Genomic DNA, 20296 nt, shown 5'->3' with positions numbered 1-20296 from the left:
CTTTCTTTCTTTCTTTCTTTCTTTCTTTCTTTCTTTCTTTCTTTCTTCCTTCCTTCCTTCCTTCCTTCCTTCCTTCCTTCTTTCCCTTCCTTCCTTCCTTCCTTCCTTCCTTCCTTCCTTCCTTCCTTCCTTCCTTCCTTGTTCATTGTTCCCACCCCTATTTAACAGGCACAATTTTCCCTTCAATAAATATAAATCAGTGTCTCACAAATGTTACAGAGCCCCAAACATGTCTCTTACTGAGTCCATCAAGATGTTTTTCTCTTCTACTACATTAGTATCTGCTTAGTCAGGCACTAGGAACCCCTGAGGAGAGAGCGTTTTGAAAGCACATGTTTCAGTTTTCTCTAGCGAAGGCTAGGTGCCTGGAATCATAGTGTGTCTCTTTGGGAACTTGCCTTTGTGTTCATCTTGATCTGAGTTTCATTCCTGAGTGATCAATGATACCAGAGTCTTGGTGTGGCTGTGCCAGCAGGTGGGTAAGTGAATGCAGGGCTGAGGACTTGCTGAGCCTCTGAAGTGTCTAGTCAAATTCTTCTGTATAAAAAAAAAACAAAAACAACAACAACAAAAAAAAAACCCTGCTTTTTGTCTTAATGATTGCTGGTGAGGTTGAATTTCTTCAAGAATCAGAACCTCCATTTTTTATTAATATACTTGAGCCTTACTGTATTGAGGCTTCCCAGCTCTGACCTCCAGCTGTACCATAATCCTCCCTGTGAAAAACTGCTCACAAGTGTAAGAAGGGCACAGTGCGTGGAGAGAGAAAGCGAGTGTGTGTGTGTGTGTGTGTGTGTGTTTTAGGAATCAAGCTTAAAAGGATACATTTCCAAACTACAATTATTAGTAGCTTATTAGGAAGTTGAGATGTATTTTGTTATTTAACATTTAAATAGTTGGTTGGGGCCGAGGGCCATCCCCTACCCACCAATAGAACTCTGATTGTGCAATTATGGTACAGGACTCAAAAGATGATTGTAGTGTTTGTTAAGAAAATCAAATCCAGACGGTGAAATATGAAAGCACCGCCAAGGAAATGAGCATTAGCAAGGCCGCCAAGAGAATAGTTTTCATTTCAAACAAAGATAAACAGTGTAGTGATTCTTGATTCAAATGTTACAAAAGTCTTTCTCAGGTAACATCTACTCACATTTGTTACAACCACCTTGAACTTTTAAAGGACTCTTTCTTATAATATTTTATTCTGTCGTTAACATGACATCAAAGGACAAATTGACAAATAGGCTCAGATTAGGTAATGTAGACTCTTAAGAAAGTAGAACATTCAAGGTAACCTGACTTAGGTAATGAGAGAGTCTCAGGAGGCAGGCAGCGAAGCCTGTTCTAGCCCATAAAGCTAGAAAATATGTCAGCAGATGCCATTTACTCTGGGGGTCTCTATCTGAAGGGACAGGAACTAATAAATACTTCCACAAGCAAGGAAAAGTTTCAAAATGTATCCATTTATATCTTATCCAGAAAATAGTTAAGAGGTTAATAGCAAGATCAGGGAAGGTGTTTGAATTTCAAGTCACTAAAAGATGGTTAAGTGAAACATTAATTCCTAAAGAAAATAAGCCTTGCAATTATTCTCTGATCTATAAGCTTTAATAAAGAGGCTCAGAGCATCAGAATGCTGATAAAAGAGTGGAAGTGCTGTTTTTTCATAATACAGATGTAAATTTGTCTCATGAGTTCTCTTCTTAGAAGTAATCTTTAAATGTTACAGAATTTTCCAGTAAGCAAAGAAGCACAGATATTTTCTGCTGATAAATAATTCAGGTATATGCATTCTCTTTTTTTGTATCTTATTCTCTTAAAGTAATAGAGGAAATTAGATATTTCAGACATGATAGCAATTTCTTTCTCTCATAAAAGACAAGAGATGAAGGCAGAAATTGTTTTCCTTAAAAACGTGTTCATGTCTGCAAGTAATGTTGTCTTATTATTTAAACTGCCTTTACTTAATACAAATCTTGCTAAATTAGTGCATGACATTATTTGGTTTTGAAATGTACATTATTTTCTTAAAACAAAGGTTAATAACACAGGGTTTCTGAGAATAACACCTTATTGCAAGGGTCTAGTTGGGACAACGGAATTTCTGTGACATTGGTCAAACAGGCCTTGACTTCAATATCTGTAAAACAAGCATCTTTACATAAATGCTTTCCATCATTAAAATAAGAAAGTCTAAGTAACTATGATATGTCTGACACTTCCATCTGAGTCCTGAGTGTAAAGACAGGAAAGCTGCAGTTCTGACATCTGCGGGTAGTGGAGAGGTGTCTTGGCTCTCAGGAGCTGGACTCTTGCCTCCTCGTTCTGCTGGACCAGCAGCCAGATACATAAGGCTTACCCCCTACAGCCACAGATGCCAGCCCCCCAGAATCCTCAAAGCCACAGTGGGGACCAACCCATCCATGTCAAAGACCAAACCACTTGGGTATTTCAGCAAAGAGAGTTAGGCCCTTGAGCACTATGAAGAAAGAATGCAATGACTCAAAATAAATACCTATTCTCCAGTTTTCCGGTTCCCATAATTCCGTCAGGCTAACATCATCCCAACCCAAATCAGCCAGCACATAACTCTCACTGACCACCTTGGGGGGGATATAGAACCAGGATCTCCACAGGAAGAAAACACACACTCTCTCTCTCTCTCTCTCTCTCTCTCTCTCTCTCTCTCTCTTAGGGGATTGTGTAGACGATGTTCAATTAACTAGTTATGCACTGATCTTCTATGTCCTTTGCTAGAGTCACAGTTAAGAAGGACTGAAAATGTCCAGTAAGTCACTGGCTATTGTAGAACAGAGCTGGAGCTGATTAGGAAAGAGAGAGAAAGAAGGCTCCATAGAGACATATTTGAGTTGTGTTAAAATTTTCTGTTAGAAAGAAGACAAAAATAATCCAGGAGAAAGCCATCAGCCTCCCTACTGTAGGAGCTGAGACAAGAAGATAGGTCACCTGTAGTTGCAGAAGTTCACCGAAACTGCCTGGTACCCCTCGCACCCACTGGTTAGACACCTGAGAGCCAAACACAGCGAGAGCAACCTAGAATGTGTGGAGACACAGTAACCAAGGCCCGTTCAATGGTTTAGGTGAACTTAGGAGAAATCAACTGTTACCAGGCTAAGGAACCATAGTTAGACCCTTCTATACATATCCATGGCGTCAGGAAACCTATGGAGAAGAAGGGCAGAAGTGGGATGGCATACCAGAGAACACAGACAGGAGGGGCCGGTGGCAGTGAAGAACCCCAGATACCTCGGATGGGCCTTGTAATCAGTCAAACCCCCATATCAAAACAACGATGAAAAGCGTGGGAGAGAGAAGCCAAGGCTGAAGTATACAGTGGGGAGAAGCAGATTCCTCCCTGGTGGTGTGCAGTGTTGAGGGTACTAACTACTTGTAGCAGGTTCCTGTTCCTGTGCATCCTTGCATAGCCAGCGCTTCCTCAAAGTGCCTTACCCAGTGCCAAACGCTGGTGCTGATTTCCACAGTAAGCTGGGTCAGTGAGAAATTCTGGGTGTTCTGGAATAGAAAGGAGACAAGGTTAGTGGGTGTGTTTGCCCTATGGTTGGTTTTTTAGCCTAGGTTTTATGAGAGAGAGAGAGAGACAGAGAGACAGAGAGAGAGACAGAGACTGAGACAGAGAGAGCAGGGGCAGGGGCAGGCAGTGATGATGCATGCTTTTAATCTCAGCACGAGGGAGGCAGAGACAGATTTCTGAGATCAAGGCCAACCAGGTCTATAGAATGAGTTCCAAGATAGACAGGTTACACAGAGAAACCCTGTCACAGCAAACAAACAAAGAAATAAATCAAAAAGGTACATATGGAGAACGTCAAGAGTTTGTGATCAAAGCTGTATTAGAAGGTGTCATTATCTTTAATTAGAATTTCATGTTTAATTCCCTGGGCAATGCTGGAACCGTGCCCCCTTGAACTTCATTGCTCTTCCGCCTTAAGATAGGTGGAGGGAGTATCGAATTTATCTCTGCTGTCAGGATCTCCCCTAGCTATTGCTCATCACTCCTGCACTATTGCTTCCTTGTTTTTCACAGTGCTGAGCTCTGCCTGGCCTGTCTTTGCTGATCCATTAACCTTTCAGCTCTCTGATGATACAATCTAGACATCCCCAGCAGATTTCACAAGAACTGTCTTTTTGATGAGGGTCAAGTGATAATGTTGAAAACCTCAGTAGATACTCAGAGGTTTTCTCTAAAATAGTGTCCCAATTTGGCTTAGTTTTGGATTGTTTTTTCACACACACACACACACACACACACACACACACACACACACAAAAGTGTCTGTGTGCTTCATTAAGAAGGGGGGGTGCTGATACATAAGCCCTGGCTTTCTGAAATCCCCATCATCTCGTAGTAATCTTACCAAGCTTTTTATTTGTCGCAGAAGCATTTTTAAGGGTGAATGGTGTGAGAAAGATCAATAGGTCAGCATCTGGTCTTTCCGCATTAATTTTGCAGTGGCTCTCACTGCGGAAAAGCAGTGCAGCCACTCGGGGATTGATGGGTGTTTAGCATGCTGCCTTTGCCCCCACGTGTACAATTTCCCTCAGTGTAAGGCAATAAAAGCAAGGAGGGGAAACAGAGCCATGTAACAAGAACAAATTGTTTTCTCCAGTCAGGTACCTTGCTCGACTTGCCAGGAGACTACACACAGAGATGCCCTGTGCGCCGTGCTTAAATATAATTAGAAGCTAGAATAAGTGTGATCATCGCAGGAATGAGCATGCTTCGCACAGAGCGGTACATTTTCTGCAGCAGAATGCAATTCCCGGGGGGAAAAGGAACGCATTATCCTGTCTGTTTATCGTCACTCTTTGATTGCTTTACAATCGATACACCCGAGCGTGCTTCAAAACCGGTTCCCTTCTAATCATGAGCACATTTTAGTAAGATGGGTCTACATTCCATCCAGAAGCAATTCAGGCTTCCTGGATTCATCGCTACCAAAACAGTGCATACAAAATACAAGTGCTGAGCCCAGGATTGTGGTTGTTGAATTATGGATGTTGGGAGCTCAAATTCTCTAAAGGCATTAACTGTGTGCTATGAATTTCATGTAGTAGTGAAAACAGTCTTGGTTTTTGAATCAGGAAATGGTTGGATCCTGTTACTTACTTGCTATTAAAGTAAGTAAATGATTGCATAACCCGATCTCTTTGAGCCTCATGGATGAGAAGGAAGTAATGACTTCTTTGTCACAATGGGAATGTGAAGATTAAATGGGTAGCATACATGAACATTTCTGCCAGCGGACCTAGCAACTGCAGGCAATCTGGTTGTTCCAGGTAGATCTTTGGGTTTGATAGTAAATCCATCCATATCTTTATTGCAGAATTGAATATATGAAGCACATCTGAATGTGGGTATTTTTTTTTCTATTTTAAGGGTACTAGAGATAGACCCCATGTCCCCCTTCATGCTAGGCAAGCACTCTACGCTGAACTGTACCCCCAGCCCATAAAACATAGCTGCCTAAAATTATTCTATCAACCTACGAAAATAGAGGAAACTGCAGGAACTATCAGAAATCACAGTAAGGCTTCATCATAGGCAAAGGGTGGGGAGGGGCATCCTAAGAAATAGAGAACACAAAATACCAGATCTTGTTAGTCTTATTTTTAGAACCTTGCATTGCAATCTCATAGAAACTCACTCAAGACAAACCTCACTTGAATTCAGGTGGAGGAATTTTTTTTTTTTTTGTTCCTAGGGAAAAAACCTATTAGAATAAAGACAGAGGTTTAAGACATGAAAAGAGGCAGGTGTTAACCGTTGCTTCTTTGTTGCTAACATAAAAGGCTATTTGTAGAATTTTACTGTGGGGCCTCTGGGCTCCACCAAGCAGGGAGACTTGAGAGTCTCCACCTTCCCTGCACTTAGTCTTAACAAGGGAGTCACCCTGGGAAGCTGGACTGCAGCGGTTTCATACTGAGGAGAATAGCCAAAGGGTTAGGCTTTTTTAAGTGAAGTTACTCAAAGTAGGATCAATAGACGGTGGCAGCTTGTGTAGCAGCTGTATTAGGCCAATGAGATTCATTCAAGGCAAACTTTTCTCAACAGCATTAACTTAGGACTAATTAATCAGTATACTGTAATATTTATTTTCCAAGTAGAAAGAAAATTCACCCAGAAATGTTGACCAGCAGATGTAGGGGGAATAGGGATTGGATCTAGAAAAAAAAATAGGAAGTGAAATCATATTTTTTATATATGGGCTATAAGGAAATCCATTATTGATTTTTGCCAATATCTATTGTCCTTTCAATGCATTTGTCATATTTCTGAATAGATTTAATGAGTGGCTCCTGTTTTATAAATACATTCCAGTTCCAGACTGTTAAAGAAATAAATTGTCTTTGGGGACTGCGTGCATACCACTGGAACTTACTGCGGATTTGTGTGATTTCTCCTAAGGTGTGTATCAACCGCTGAGTACCAGGAATCAGACTATACTCTAGAAAACCTTCAGTCAACACAGATACCAGGCCAGCCGATAGGTGATGTTAGTAAACTCTGATAGCTTTATGATAAATAATAAGATGTTATTTTTATGTTATCCTGAAAAACAACCCACTTTGAGATATCCATTATCATTTAACTAGATTTATAGGGGAAGGAGTTTAAAGAGATTAAATAACTTGTTCAAGGTCACAGAACTATCTGCAAAGCCAGAACCATCTCTCCAGTATCTGTGCTCTCAAAGGTCCACATCCATATGATTGCTGAGAGAACATGAAGAGCAGATTGTACAATCTAGGGGCTAGTCACTGCACAAAAACATAAGCAGTGCAGTTGAGGCCTGTAGTAGTTAGCAGAAACCATGGCTGTACTGTGAAGGCCTTATACCTCATCCGAAGACACGAGAAACCTAAGCCAATCAGATGATTGCATTTTCATCTGCACTTTAAGAAGACCACCTTCTCAGTAGAGGAACACAAGGAAAAGAGGCCACATGGAAGGCTCAGGGTGAGGTTTTAGCAGTGTAGACAAGAGATAGCATTAGTAATTGGCTAGAAAGCGGAGCTCTGAGAGGTAGCTAAAAATAGGAAATGAATGATGATGGAATGTGTTCTGTAGATGCAGTAATCCATTGTGCACATGCATTGATCTGGGAATGGACAAGTTACACTTGATGACTTGGAGCTGGTAATGATACACCACTTTCAATGGAACCTTAGGAGGCCATCATGAATCACTAGAAAGGAAGCTTTGGAATGCTCTAACATTTTTCCAGGGTGGGCTTATGAAAATGGCAAGGATTGGGACAGATTTTAAAATTCCTTCTACCCTGTGTCCTTAATAAATTAATTCTCATGCCTCATTTCTTGTCTTTCTCATCAAGTTGGTGAAACTCTAACATAGCTGATCTGTAGGGTTCTTTTTATTGTAGTCAGAAGAAATGGGGCCACAAAACAGTCCAGGAGAAAGAGATTTAGAAACTGAACGTAGGCACATACATCTTTCTTTTGTGTGTGTGTGTTTTTAATTTTAATTTTTATTAATTATAATTTATTTACTTTGTATCCTCCTGTAGCTCCCCCTCCCCTCCCAATTCCACCCTCCTTTCCCCTTCTCCACCAATGTCCACTGATAGGGGAAGTCTTCCTCTCCTTCCTTCTGATCCTAGTCTGTCAGTTCTCATCAGGAGTGGCTGCATTGTCTTCCTCTGGATCTTGGTAAGGCTGCTCCCCGGTCAAGGGGAGGTGATCAAAGAACAGGCCAATCAGTTCATGTCAGAGACAGTCCCTGTTCCTATTACTATGTAACCCACTTGGACACTGAACTGCCATGGGCTACATCTGTGCAGGGATTCTAGGTTATCTCCATGAATGGTCCTTGGTTGGAGTATCAGTCTCAGAAAAGACCCCTGAGCCCAGATTTTTTGGTTCTGTTGCTCTCCTTGTGGAGCTCCTGTCCTCTCCAGGTCTTACTATTTTCCCCTTCTTTCATAAGATTCCCTGCACTCTGCCCAACATTTGGCTATAGGTCTCAGCATCTGCTTTGATACCCTGCAGGGCAGAGACTTTCAGAGGCCCTCTGTGGTAGGCTCCTATCCTGTTCCCTGTTTTCTCCCTCTTTTGATGTCCATCCTCTTTGCCTTCCTGAATGGGGATTGAGCATCTTAGCCAGAGTCCTCCTTCTTGATTAGTTTCTTTAGGTGGACAGATTTTAGTATGTTTATCCTATATTATATGTCTTATATCCACGTATGAGTGAGTATATACCATGTGTGTCTTTCTGCTTCTGGGATACCTCACTCAGGATGATCTTTTCCAGTTCCCACCATTTTCCTTCAAATTACATGATTTCCTTGTTTTTTATTGCTGAGTAATATTCCATTGTATAGCTACACCACAATTTCTGTATCCATTCCTTAGTTGAGGGGCATGTGGGTTGTTTCCAGCTTCTGGCTATTACAAATAAAGCTGCTATAAACATGGTCACCCTGCACAAAACTAAATCCCAAGTATATCAAAGACCTCAATATAAAACCAGACACACTAAACCTGTTAGAAGAAAAAGTGGGGAAGAGCCTTGAACTCATTGGCACAGGAGACAACTTCCTAAACAGAACACCAACAGCACAGGCTATAAGAGCAAAAATCAATAAATGGGACCTCATGAAACTGAAAAGCTTCTGTAAAGCAAAGGACACTGTCATCAGAACAAAATGACTGCCTACAGATTGGGAAAGGATCTTCACCAACCCTGTATCTGACAGAAGGCTAATATCCAGTATATATAAAGAACTGAAGAAGTTAAACAGCAACAAATCAAGTAATCCAATTAAAAAATGGGGTACAGAGCTAAACAGAGAATTCTCAATAGAGAAATATCAAATGGCCGAAAAACACTTAAAGAACTATTCAATGTCCTTAGCCATCAGGGAAATTCAAATCAAAATGACCCTGAGATTTCACCTTATACCCGTCAGAATGGCTAAGATGAAAAACTCAAGTGACAACACATGCTGGAGAAAGGGGAACTCTCCTCCACTGCTGGTGGGAATGTAAACTTGTACAACCACTCTGGAAATCAACCTGGCACTTTCTCAGACTAGGAATAGTGCTACCTCAAGATCCAGCTATCCCACTCCTAGGCATATATCCAAAAGATGCTCAAGTACAAACAAGGACGTACATCTTTCTAACAGGTAGAACTGTGTTGGTAATGCAAATATTGTTAAAATTAATGGGTCAGAATTGTAGGTGAAGCTCTGGAATGTGTGAAGTCAGGTGATCAGCGGTGTCTCTCACGCATTAAAAGAACCACCTATGTGTCCATGGGTGCCATGTGACGAGCCACCAGAGTGGCTCATATTCTGGTGAACTGCACCCTGTCATTATCTTGGGGCCAAAATAGGTATTGGGCACTTTTCCACAATCTGAATGCTATCCAGGTAACTGCCCCTTAAGGAAGCAGCAGCAAGAAGCACAGATGATTTGCTTCCTAATAGCGTGTTCTCAATTGTCACTGAACAAAGTGGCCCCGCTCTTAATTAAAGGAGAAATCACCAAGAGTCTCCCTGAATGGAGGAAATGGTTCCCTTTTCTCTGATCTAAATCTGTAAGGTTCTAAATATAAATCAAAAGCTTCGTAAGACATAATTCATATGAAGAATTTTGATCAAAATAACAGTTGTCCCGGGGTATCCTTCTCAGATTCTGCAGGGTGCTGTGCCCTTGGACAATTTTCTTCCCCTTGTCTTCGTGACTGAGGACTGGGAAGGATGTAAGACAGAAACTCAGACTGTGATCATGACGTAGATTTCTACCTCTAGACAAAACTCACTAATTGCAAATTAGCATGATTATTTTCCTTTGAGTACTGCTACTACAAATTAAGCAAGTGAACATGTGTGAGCTTTAGGGTTGGCCATTTTCACACAGTGGAACCATTTTCAGTCAAAACTGTTATTCAGCACTTGATCTCTTAAACTCAGAAGGTTCTGACACAAACCTTTAGATTCCAGATGGGCGTTACCAAGTAATATATTTTTCTGAGTTAATAATTATGCTAATTATAAATAGCACCTTAATAAGATCATATTTATCCAAGTGATACAATTAATGCCTAAAATATCTAAAAACCATTGCTCAGGTTACTTCTGGATCATCAATACTCACCCATAAATTCAGTGATGAAAGTGAATCTCTTAGGCATAGTTTTTTAGTTCTGAGTATGTAATATGACACAGAAAAAGGTTTTAAACTAGTGTTCAATCTCACTCATGATTTTTCAAATGTGGGAAAAGAAATACCGAGAACTCCTTGCATTTTCTATGTCTGATTACTTAAAGTATTTTTAGAGGAATATACACATGATACTATTTTATGACCAACTGTGGCTACAAATCTAGAGGTGTTTATCATCAGTCTGGTCTTCTATGTGTTAAATTCTTTGTGTTGAGTTATAGCCAGGACCTGAGTGTCACACACACACACACACACACACACACACACACACACACACACACACACGCACACTAATAAAAGTTTTTAATACTGGCCCTGAGAGATAGCACAAAATGATTACCTACCAAGCCTAACATCAGCACCTCTGACCCTGCAGGCACTGATAGCAAAGGAGTCCACTGAGCCCCATCAGTCTATTCTGACTCAAGCACCACTCCTGTGTACCTAAGGAGGTGCCGCACCCTCATGCTCCAAGCGTTAATGCATTTGCCCATGAGAGACCCATGTACTATGATTTGAACCAGCATTAAATGAGCCAATAGACCCTGGAAGTCTTCAGGATGTAATTAGAATTAAGCTGATGCTTTTGTCTGAGATTATTGTAAATGACCAGATATGCAGAAGGTCCTGAGGTTTTGAGAGTTTTTTTTTTGTTTGTTTGTTTGTTTGTTTGTTTGTTTTTTAGTCAAATTTATTATAAGAGAGTCATGAAACATCTTAAATAGGTTTACATGTGGCAAAAGCTGCTTCCTGGAAGACTGAATGTCTAAAACCTTAGTATAGACAGGAGCTAATGTAGGGATGAAATACAGCATTTTGCATATAAGAAATTTTGAGAATCCAAGCTTTTCATCATCAGTGAGATGCAGTTGAAGAAAGACCCAGAATTTTGTCTTATCATTTGGTGCCTATAGCAGTGAGAGGTAGAAGACTGTTGTCATTGGAGTGGTGGAAGGAAATGTTAGGGTCTGAGGTTAAGTGCCTTCTTTCTAAAATAATAATAATAATAATAATAATAATAATAAGCCAAAAAAGAAACAAAAGTTAATATTGACCAAATGTCAGAACCAGAACAAGTCACGAGGTTTAAATGCTAATATAGACAAGTCTTATAAAAGTTAGAATGTGATATTATTGTGTGACCCAGTTCTAGTCTTTTTGTCCCATAATTTTTATGGCATTGCCTTTGATTGCCTAGCGAATTATGATAATTTCATGATATAATTTTTCTCTGAAGAGAATAGAAAATTGGTACTAGCTTCTAGCATGACTGATCTAATTTGAGTTCCTGAGAGCTCAGAAAAGCATTTCAGCAGCAAAAATGTGTTATTGCTAATGGCTTGTACACTTTTCGGTTGTTAATTTAAAACTTTATGAAATTCTTTAGCACACAGCCTAAGCCCTGTTATTTGGAAAGTTATTACGCAGAGAGCTTCTGGCTTTATACATTTCCAGCTTGTTTCCTCTAGCCACACACGCTTCCACTCAAGAGGAACAGGATGTGGGTTTATTGCGTCGTAGCCTCTGGTCCTGCGTCTGCCCTTTGACAGGGGAAGTCTTTGTGCAGTGGGCACACTGCAGGAATTAATGCTCCGGAAGCCATTGCTACTCCAGAATACCGAAATATCCTAACTCCATGAGGGAGCAACTACAAAGCATCTAAATAATTCCAGCCAAGCTATCCTGAATGCTTCCTAACTCAGCTTTCTCTAGCTCCGTTCCAGAAATAATCAGCAACCACTAAAATGCTACACAAGACAAGACATTATGACTGAAGAAGCTGGGAAGTGAATAACATAGCAGTTGGAACCTTCTGTGGTTAAAACATTTTACTTTACTTTGTGCATTTAAAAAAGGAAGCATGCGATGGTGTCTGTGTGCTGTCAGCACCCCCCACCCCCAAGAACCTCAAAAGGATCCTTTTCAGCAATCCTGAAAGTGAGCTTTTCAACATGGAACCAAATTTGGTTCTGCTATTGGCCAATGGTGCTTGGTACAAAGCAGACACACAAAATACCCATGAATGAATGAATGAATGAATGAATGAATGAATGAATGAAAGAAAGAAAGAAAGTCATTCCACTGTGTTAGGTCCTGAGAAGATAAAGATCTTGCTCTGTGAATGTGAGGACTAGCGTTCAACCCCTAGAACCCATGAAAAGTTCTGCTGTTGCAGTGTGCCCTTGTAGTCCAAAGGCTGAGAAAGTGGACACAGGTGGGTCACTTAGGCTTGCTGGCCAGTGAGCATACACTAAAAGAATTCCAGGTCCGGGGCAGAGAACCTGTTTCAAAACAAAATAAAACCTAAGTGAAAGGCACTTAAGGGTCAGTGCTCTAGCTTCCATATGAATGTGTTGACTCAAACACACACACACGCACACACACACGCACACACACACACACACACACACACACACAAACACGCACACACACACATTCTCGCGCTCCACACAAAGACTTCTAAATTAAACTATCCTTCAAAGTAAATTGGACCCATTAGCTGTAGTTTATCATTTTAAGTGTGTGGCGAAATAGAAATGAGTTGGCTCTATTTTCAATACAGGACGTCTAAAAAATGTATTAATCATAAGCACAGGTATGCTGTCTTGTTTTTGTTTCTATGGAGAACTAGCAATTCCCCTGTGATTTATTACCTCCCCAAGCACACGTCCTCACAAGTGTAAGGCAGGGTCCAATTCTGGAATATCTTATTTCTGAGGTCATGCAGGGGCGTTTTCCACTGTACTTATATCTGCCTTTTATTAAGGATTCACACACTTTTCTGTGACACTGATCATTTGCTTTAAAAGTGCACATTTTATCATGCAGTATGTTAAATTACTTTCATGCCAAACAAAGGAAAAAATAAGCTTCCTTAAGTGTTTTCTTTTTTTTTTAATAGCAACTAGAAAGAGCTACAGAATTTAAGGCCCATATTTTTCCAAGATGGTGCAAAAATACAGATATTTAAAATTTTTGTTCATTATTGAAAGCAAGAATTATTCTAGAGGGGAGATACTGTAGTCAGGCAAGAAACTTGATAGTGGATAGAATTTGCTTAGCAAAGTCCCTTCTTTTTTCTTGTCTGCAGTTTTAAGCTCAGTCCCTCTGGTAATCGAGGCACCTGTAAAAACCAAATGATGTCTTGTAAAACCTGATGGTGGGTCTGCATGCTTTTATTCACTAAGGGAAACCCACATACCACTTTCAGGAGTTGGAGTCTTTTAGATACCAGGAATAAAATGTTGGCGTTTACTACCGACATTCAGATGAAAGAGTTGAGAGCAGATAAAGAGCTATGAGGCAAATCATAGCCCACTGCCCACAGAGCTGGGAGCCCAGTCGTCAGCTTTCCTACTCATCACCTCACTTAGGGTGCTGGAATTCTGCATTGGTACATGGAAACCTGAGCCCTGAGGAGCCTGGCAGCCTCAATTGCAAGCAGGCAGTGTTCCAATGTTTCTATGATTGTTCTTTAAAAAAAAAAAAATGTCGCTTTTTAAATCTTCAGTCAATCCTAGAACTTCATTAAAATATATGCAGCATTTTTTTTTTATTAGCTTGGGAAAGGCAACATGCACCCCGATCCAAAGGTCAGTTTTTCTTTAAGTAGGATGTCATTGGTTCTAAACAGGTGTTCTTAGCCAGGTGTGCTACCTCATGTCTAGGGTCCCCTCACTTGGGAAGCTAAGCAAGAAGATGGCTGTGACCAGCCTGGGCTACATAGTCAGTAAGGGTAGGTCAGCCAGTGTTAAATAATGTAGACAGGGCGGGGGATGAGGAAGGGAGAGGCAGAGAGATAACAGCGATGCCCTTTGTTTGACCTGCATCATTGGCTACATTGATAGCCCCATCCAACTAAAACCTTTTCATCTCTCTGGCGGGCAGTTTTCTATTGTGTCACTATTTACAGCTTGTGTAATGGGGAATAAGTCAGTATGAAATGATTAAGAGAGTTGGTGATGAAAACCCCCTCACTGTGTCTGTGTTCGAGGCGGAAGACACGAGCTGTGCTTTCTCAGGAGAGTGCAGACACGTCTCGGGATTAGAAAATAAAGTTCGGGTTTTTCTTCCTTTGGCTTTACTCGGCTGGTGTAACAAGCGTTATTGATTCAACCGTTGGGGTCAACAGATTTGAAATTGATGCAGAGGACACCTTATGGAGGACAAAATGGTTCTAGTCTGTTGGCAAGGCAGGCAATTAAATGAAATTGATTTCCTTTTTACACGAACCATCAGATACACTGGTTGGCCTTCGGTGGCCTACGGGTACGTGTAAAACAATGTCTGAAACGATTCGAGCTGACTCAGACACTAAGTACTTGTGAATATCATGTCCAACTAGAAGCTAATCATGTAAGTTCGGGTCATTAGCTTGTGAAAACTCCAGAGCAATTCCCGGCAATGGTCACAAGGAGGCTATTTCTCGAGTTGTTCATTGGGCAGTGGAAATAAAACTTTCATTATGAATGTGGTTATTCTGTTTTCTATGGTAAAGGTCTCTTCTACATAGTTCACGATGATAGGCTTATCCTAAATTTAAATTATTTGACACATATACCCAAGTAATGTGCTCCTGTGGCCTGGTTTTGTTGCTGTCGTTTTAAATGGGAATTCCACGTGGGGAAATCAGTTTCAGGATTCTGAGCAAAGTTGCGTTTGGCTGGTTTCTGATGACACTGGTAGTTCAGATTTCTCCAGGGGTGCGTCAGCGGCTCTGACTGTGACTTCTGTTATGTTGGCCCACAGGTGCACCCTGAGCGTGACCCTGGAGCAGGCCATCATTTTAGCCAGGAGCCACGGGCTGCCTCCTCGGTACATTATGCAGGCCACTGACGTGATGAGGAAGCAGGTAAGTCTCGCCCGCCTGTGCTGTGGGAGTTTCCTAGGACCTGGCTTGGCTTTGTTCATTTATCAGATGTGGCACTTCTCTAGGCACTTGGCTTTGGGGAAGCCGTGGCTGGGGAGCATGCCCAAGGAGAAAATAGTACAGACTCCTAGACCAAGGGTCCCGGATATTTGGTTTCTGTGCTGTAACCTAGAAGCAAAAAGCGAAATGGCCACACAAATAAGAGTGGAATAGAACTGGCAGTAAGGATATAAGGGCGTAGGGCACTTCTATGAACTGTAGGCAATTTAATAAGCCTTCGAAGCAGATTGGGAGGGAGCAGAGGCAAGGAAGATGAGGAGTCAAGGGCCCCGCTAGCTTCTGTGATCTCCCAAACTCTTCCATGCCATGGTAAGATGCATACATCCTCCTGAGGATGAAGTGCTCAGCTCAGAATTTCTTTTGGGGGCTGAATAGGAGCCTCTCAACTGTCTTTCCATCACCAGAGAGACTGGACTCTCTTTATTTTCTCTTTTGAATAAAATGAATTCCTAAATTGTAACCCAATAGCATTTGATGAACCAAGGTAACTTGGTGACTTGGTTCTAGATTGTTTACATTCTTTTTTTTTTTAATGCACTAACTTCTATAGTTCTAATTAGAAAATAGAATTGAGCTAGTATAAAACACACGTCAGCATTGATAAGAAAAATGAGTCATGAATTTTAGGTTGTTCTGTTACCGCCTTGAGTTCTTCTGTGAGAGTGACTTCTTTAGATATGCTTTTGTGATTATGACCATTTTATTCACCAAAGCTTTACTCAAGCAAACAAAAGCATTGTCAGCACCCCCTCTCCCCCTGGGCTTGTCCCCTAGATTTTTACTATGGATTGTCAAGCTAGCCAGTGAAGGGATAGACTGAAGAAGCTAGTACCAGGCTGACATCGGCAGTGCGAGTTGCAGGCCCGGTGAGTCTGCATGCCTCAGCACTCCTGCTGTAGGAATTCAAGAGTGGAAGTTGACTGTGAGGAGCTTAGAAGGTCTCAGGGGGATTAGGTAGAGGTTTAGATCCACCAGAAGAATGTGACATACTGTTGTCCAGCTGGCAAGTGACAGACACAGATGGAAACTGCCGTCTGGTGTGGAAGGATTTGGGGAAGTAGATGCACTAATTCTTCTTTAAAAACAAAACAAAACAAACAAAAAAAAAAAAAAAAAACAAACCCAGGTAAGTGTATAGATTCTCACATCAGAGGTGGGTTTTAGGTTAGAAACAACAGAAGGGTGACGTCTTATTTGCTTTTTCTGAATAATTCTTAGAGAAACTGCATAGGAAGGTTTGGGAAAGTTTTCTCAAAATTACAACTTGCAGGAAAAGGAGTTAGGATGATCCTCTTGAGAACATTCCACTCCAGGGTTTATTCTGAGTTGACTGCAAATGCATTCCTACCTGTGGGTCTGGGTAATTATAGACCTCTATAATATCTCCAGTTATTAAAAGAAAAAAGTGGAAACAGAACATAGAGATAAACTATCTATTCCCAAACTTCACTGCTATAAAGTCATTACAAGTAGAATATATATAATTTGATGTGTAAAATATAATTAGGAAGATTCGAGAACCAGGCAGATTCTAAAGTGCACATCTTGTTTTTTGTGCTTTTATCCTCTTTCTTTCTTTCTTTTTTAATAACTGAGTTAAGGCTAGGTAGCTTTATTCCTTTGATGCTGGTTCCTCGGCTCCAGGACAGAGAGAAGGGAAGACTTGATCATGAGCTCTTCCTTGTGAAAGATTTCAGAGCCTAGGGTCCTCTCTTTGGGAATCAGGCTGGTAGACTGATGAGCCTACAGGACTCCCATGAGCATCTTTCTTGAGGCATTCGACAGTGGCAGGTGACGAGATAGATGGCTGGCGCCCAGTTCTTCGGTGTACTCTTACCCTCTTAGTCTCTAAGTAGCTAGAATGCAAGTCTTTTCGGCACCCTCATGTGACTCTTCCTTTCTTCTCTTCCAAGGGAAAAGATTTGGCCACTTAAACTTGACTCTTGGAGGCACTGTGCTGAAACATTTTTCATCTTTATCAGGTTTTGAAGCCCTAGACCTATTTCATCATTGAATTTCGTGGTGGTTGTTATTGGGGTTTTGAGACATGGTCTTATTCTGAATCCATGGCTAGCCTCAATCTTGTTAACAGTCTCACTGTGGATGCTTCCCAAATGCTAGAATTATAGCCATGAGCCACCACACATAGCTCACGTTACTGATTTTGAATTATTATATATCAAGCTGTTATACTTCATTTGCTATGCACTGAAGTTGTGCAATAATAATATAATATATAAATTACGAACTTTTCATTTTGGTAGAATGAGCTTTCCATGGGACATATGTTACATATACATATATGTAATTACATTATTATTTGTAAGCACAGATGGTACATTTACTCCTCATAGAGGGCCTGTCCAACCTCACTTCTTGAATATAAATGAGCAGCAAGTATAATATATGGCCCTTACAGGTTTTGCAGTGATTGTATTAGGTTAACTAGAACTTTGACCTAGCCAACCGACTCAATGGTGATGATAAACCTTAAAGTAGATGCTGATCTTTTCAGCACAAAGTAAAAAAAAAAAAAAAAAGTCCGTGCTATAAGTTATAAATTTTATTTGTTCTTTTGTAGGAACATCATTTTTCTTCTTTGCCTTTCTAAAAAATGCTTGGAATGAAAACTATGCCACCTCCTCCCCTTCAGTGTCACAAGACTCACTCTTCACTGAGAGCAAGACCACTAGGAAGAGGAGGTCCTGGTCTTGCCACATGGCAAGCACCTGTAGGCAGGTTGCCACCATAAATCTCTGACAAACAAGTGCACTAGAGACGCCCGACCTCAGTCCACAGGACAGGAAGCATGCCTGCAGGCTGTGAGGTCATTGGTGGCTAGGACCTGAGTCTATTCCTCGTAATGCGTAGGTGGAGTTTGTTCACTGAACTCCTTATAAATGGAGTGAATGGGGAGGTACATTGGTGCAGGGTGAGCTGATAACCAGAAGCCAGCACTCATGAGCTGAGAGGTGCCATTTGAATCCAGTACTGATTAACTCTGTGGTTCAGGGCAGGGTTCTCCACTTCTCAATTCCTTAGTTTCCTTGTAATTCAATTAGGGATCATAATAACACTTTCTTGATGTCATGTTTGTAAGGATTAAAGAAACCACTGTATTTAGCTCACTTACAAGTAAGCTAAAGAGATGTCAAGTGACCAAGTGATTATTAGTGAATGATAATGATGAATTTTTGAAGCTGCAAGAATAAATACAATGTAGACAGACAAAGAGAACGAGGAAGGCAATCTAGGAAGACAAGCACAACATAACAACGATGAGAAAATACAAGTATCTGATAAGTCAAAGGCATGGGGAATTATATAGACAAATGTGACATAAAAATTGTGAAATATGTGAGCAGGTGTTTTCAGTAAGACCAGTTATCAGGCTTTAAGAAAATGAAAAGCTTTCTATTAATTACTAAGTGAAATATTACAAAATGACAAGGAGAATCATACATGAGAACTGAACTCTTGTTACTAAACTTTTTAACGCAGGTGTGACCTAGACATTATGAAACCAATTCTCTTGTATGCGCTAAGATTGGATGAGGTAGTAATGATAATCTAAGAATGAAAAGGCAGATTGTCACTGACAGAGAAAGAAGTTACAATAAGGAAAAAGGAAAGGCTGGGATCTCTAATGAACCCTCTGATATTTTAGTGGTATCACTATGCTAGTAAATATACCCAACGCCCATGAGTGCACACACAGATGTATACAGATGTAGAAAAGAATAGAGATGGGTGTATGTTTGTTAGTTAGCTACTAAAAAGGTCTAGAAGCAGCTTCTTGCTGGTATTAAGAACACATAGTAGCCAGGTCTTAGCTTCTAAAAACCCCTTGGAAGGAAGGATGAGAGGGAAAGAGGACAGCTTGTAAGGAGGGAAGGAGTGTCAATGTGTAAGGATAAATATTTATCTCAGAATAAAAGTCATTGTTAATTTTATTCATATTAATTATTAATATTAGTGCTGAGTTAAATATATGCTGGGATAAAGGATTTTGGAAATAGATAGCTCATCTTGATAGAAAACACCGTGCCATTACAATATCGCTTTGTCACTAGTGGGGGCTGAAATGGCAAGCAGAAGTTTGAAGGGAGACTCAGTATTCAGTCTCATAGTTCCAAATTCTTTGTAAAGTCTACAAAGAAAAGGTGGTGACGTGACAGAAGATGCCCAATTGGGAAAGAGATCAAGTAATGTCACAAGTGCTAAGATACAAGGATAGCATGTATCTCCTAATGTGATACACAGAAAACACTATGGTGTCTTCTCCCTCAGTATAAGAACACAATAGACAAATCCAAACTGAGACACTTTACAAAATAATGACCAGTACTCATCCAAAGTATAAAGGTCATCAAGGGCAGGTTCTGAGCAGCTGTGATAGGGACATGAGGCAAGTTCACAAAAGGCAATGAGATTCTGCACCGGAGGATTCTGGACCAGAAAGGGAGCCTTCCCAGAGCAAGTGGTGGGACCTGAAGACAGTGCACCATACTTAATAGCAGCATGCTCATGCTGACTCCTGGCTTTGATCAACCATGGTTCATGGAAAAGTTAAAAATAAGGGAAGCTTGGTGAAGTGTGTGGAAATCTATTATGTTCTTGCAAATATTCTCTTAAGTACTCAGGGTCTTCAAAAGAAGAAGGACTGAATAATTGTTATTCCTTGATCCCTTCTTGTATGTCCTTTTGCCTGTCCAATTTTCCAGGTTTGTTTTCATTTTTTAGTTTTTTTTTGAGATAATATGTCTTTTGGGGTTTCTTTGCCACTTTTCTCAACTTTATTTAGAGCAGTATTGGGTGGAGTGGGTACTTGGAACATCTCAGGATTTTGTTTTCTTTTAGATGTTCTCCTAGTTTATTCCAAGGAGTGAACAGTCCTATTTGGATCAATGTAACTAGCTTCTATTAGGACCTGAACAGGGGTTGTAACCTCATTCATGAAATTGACCAGGCATAGGGCCCCTTTTATTGCTGAAAGGAGTTGTCTTTGTCCCACCAACTTTGTAGATTTCATAAATCAAACATTGACATGGCTTGTCCAGAAATTTATTTAGAACTATCTAGAACATGTTTCCTTACAAAACATACAATAACTGTTCATCTAAAGAGATGTAGGTG

At 40.6% G+C, this 20296-nt stretch overlaps 1 protein-coding gene across 2 annotated transcripts in view; it reads left to right on the top strand.

Moving 5' to 3' along the window:
• The window catches only part of Prex2 (phosphatidylinositol-3,4,5-trisphosphate dependent Rac exchange factor 2), a 288407-nt gene that overhangs the window by 254351 nt on the left and 13760 nt on the right, over positions 1-20296 (top strand). For both annotated transcript variants that reach the window (XM_055603275.1, XM_055603276.1), the window contains exon 38: positions 14980-15082. In XM_055603275.1, coding sequence (XP_055459250.1) covers positions 14980-15082 — 103 coding nt within the window. The remainder of the gene's footprint in view (positions 1-14979; positions 15083-20296) is intronic.

Source organism: Psammomys obesus, unplaced genomic scaffold (assembly GCF_907164565.1).
Source record: "Psammomys obesus unplaced genomic scaffold, mPsaObe1.curated_primary_1811, whole genome shotgun sequence".
Classification (NCBI taxonomy): domain Eukaryota; kingdom Metazoa; phylum Chordata; class Mammalia; order Rodentia; family Muridae; genus Psammomys; species Psammomys obesus.
The sequence above is the reverse complement of the archived record's forward strand: the minus strand, read 5'-3'. Positions and strand labels throughout refer to the sequence as shown.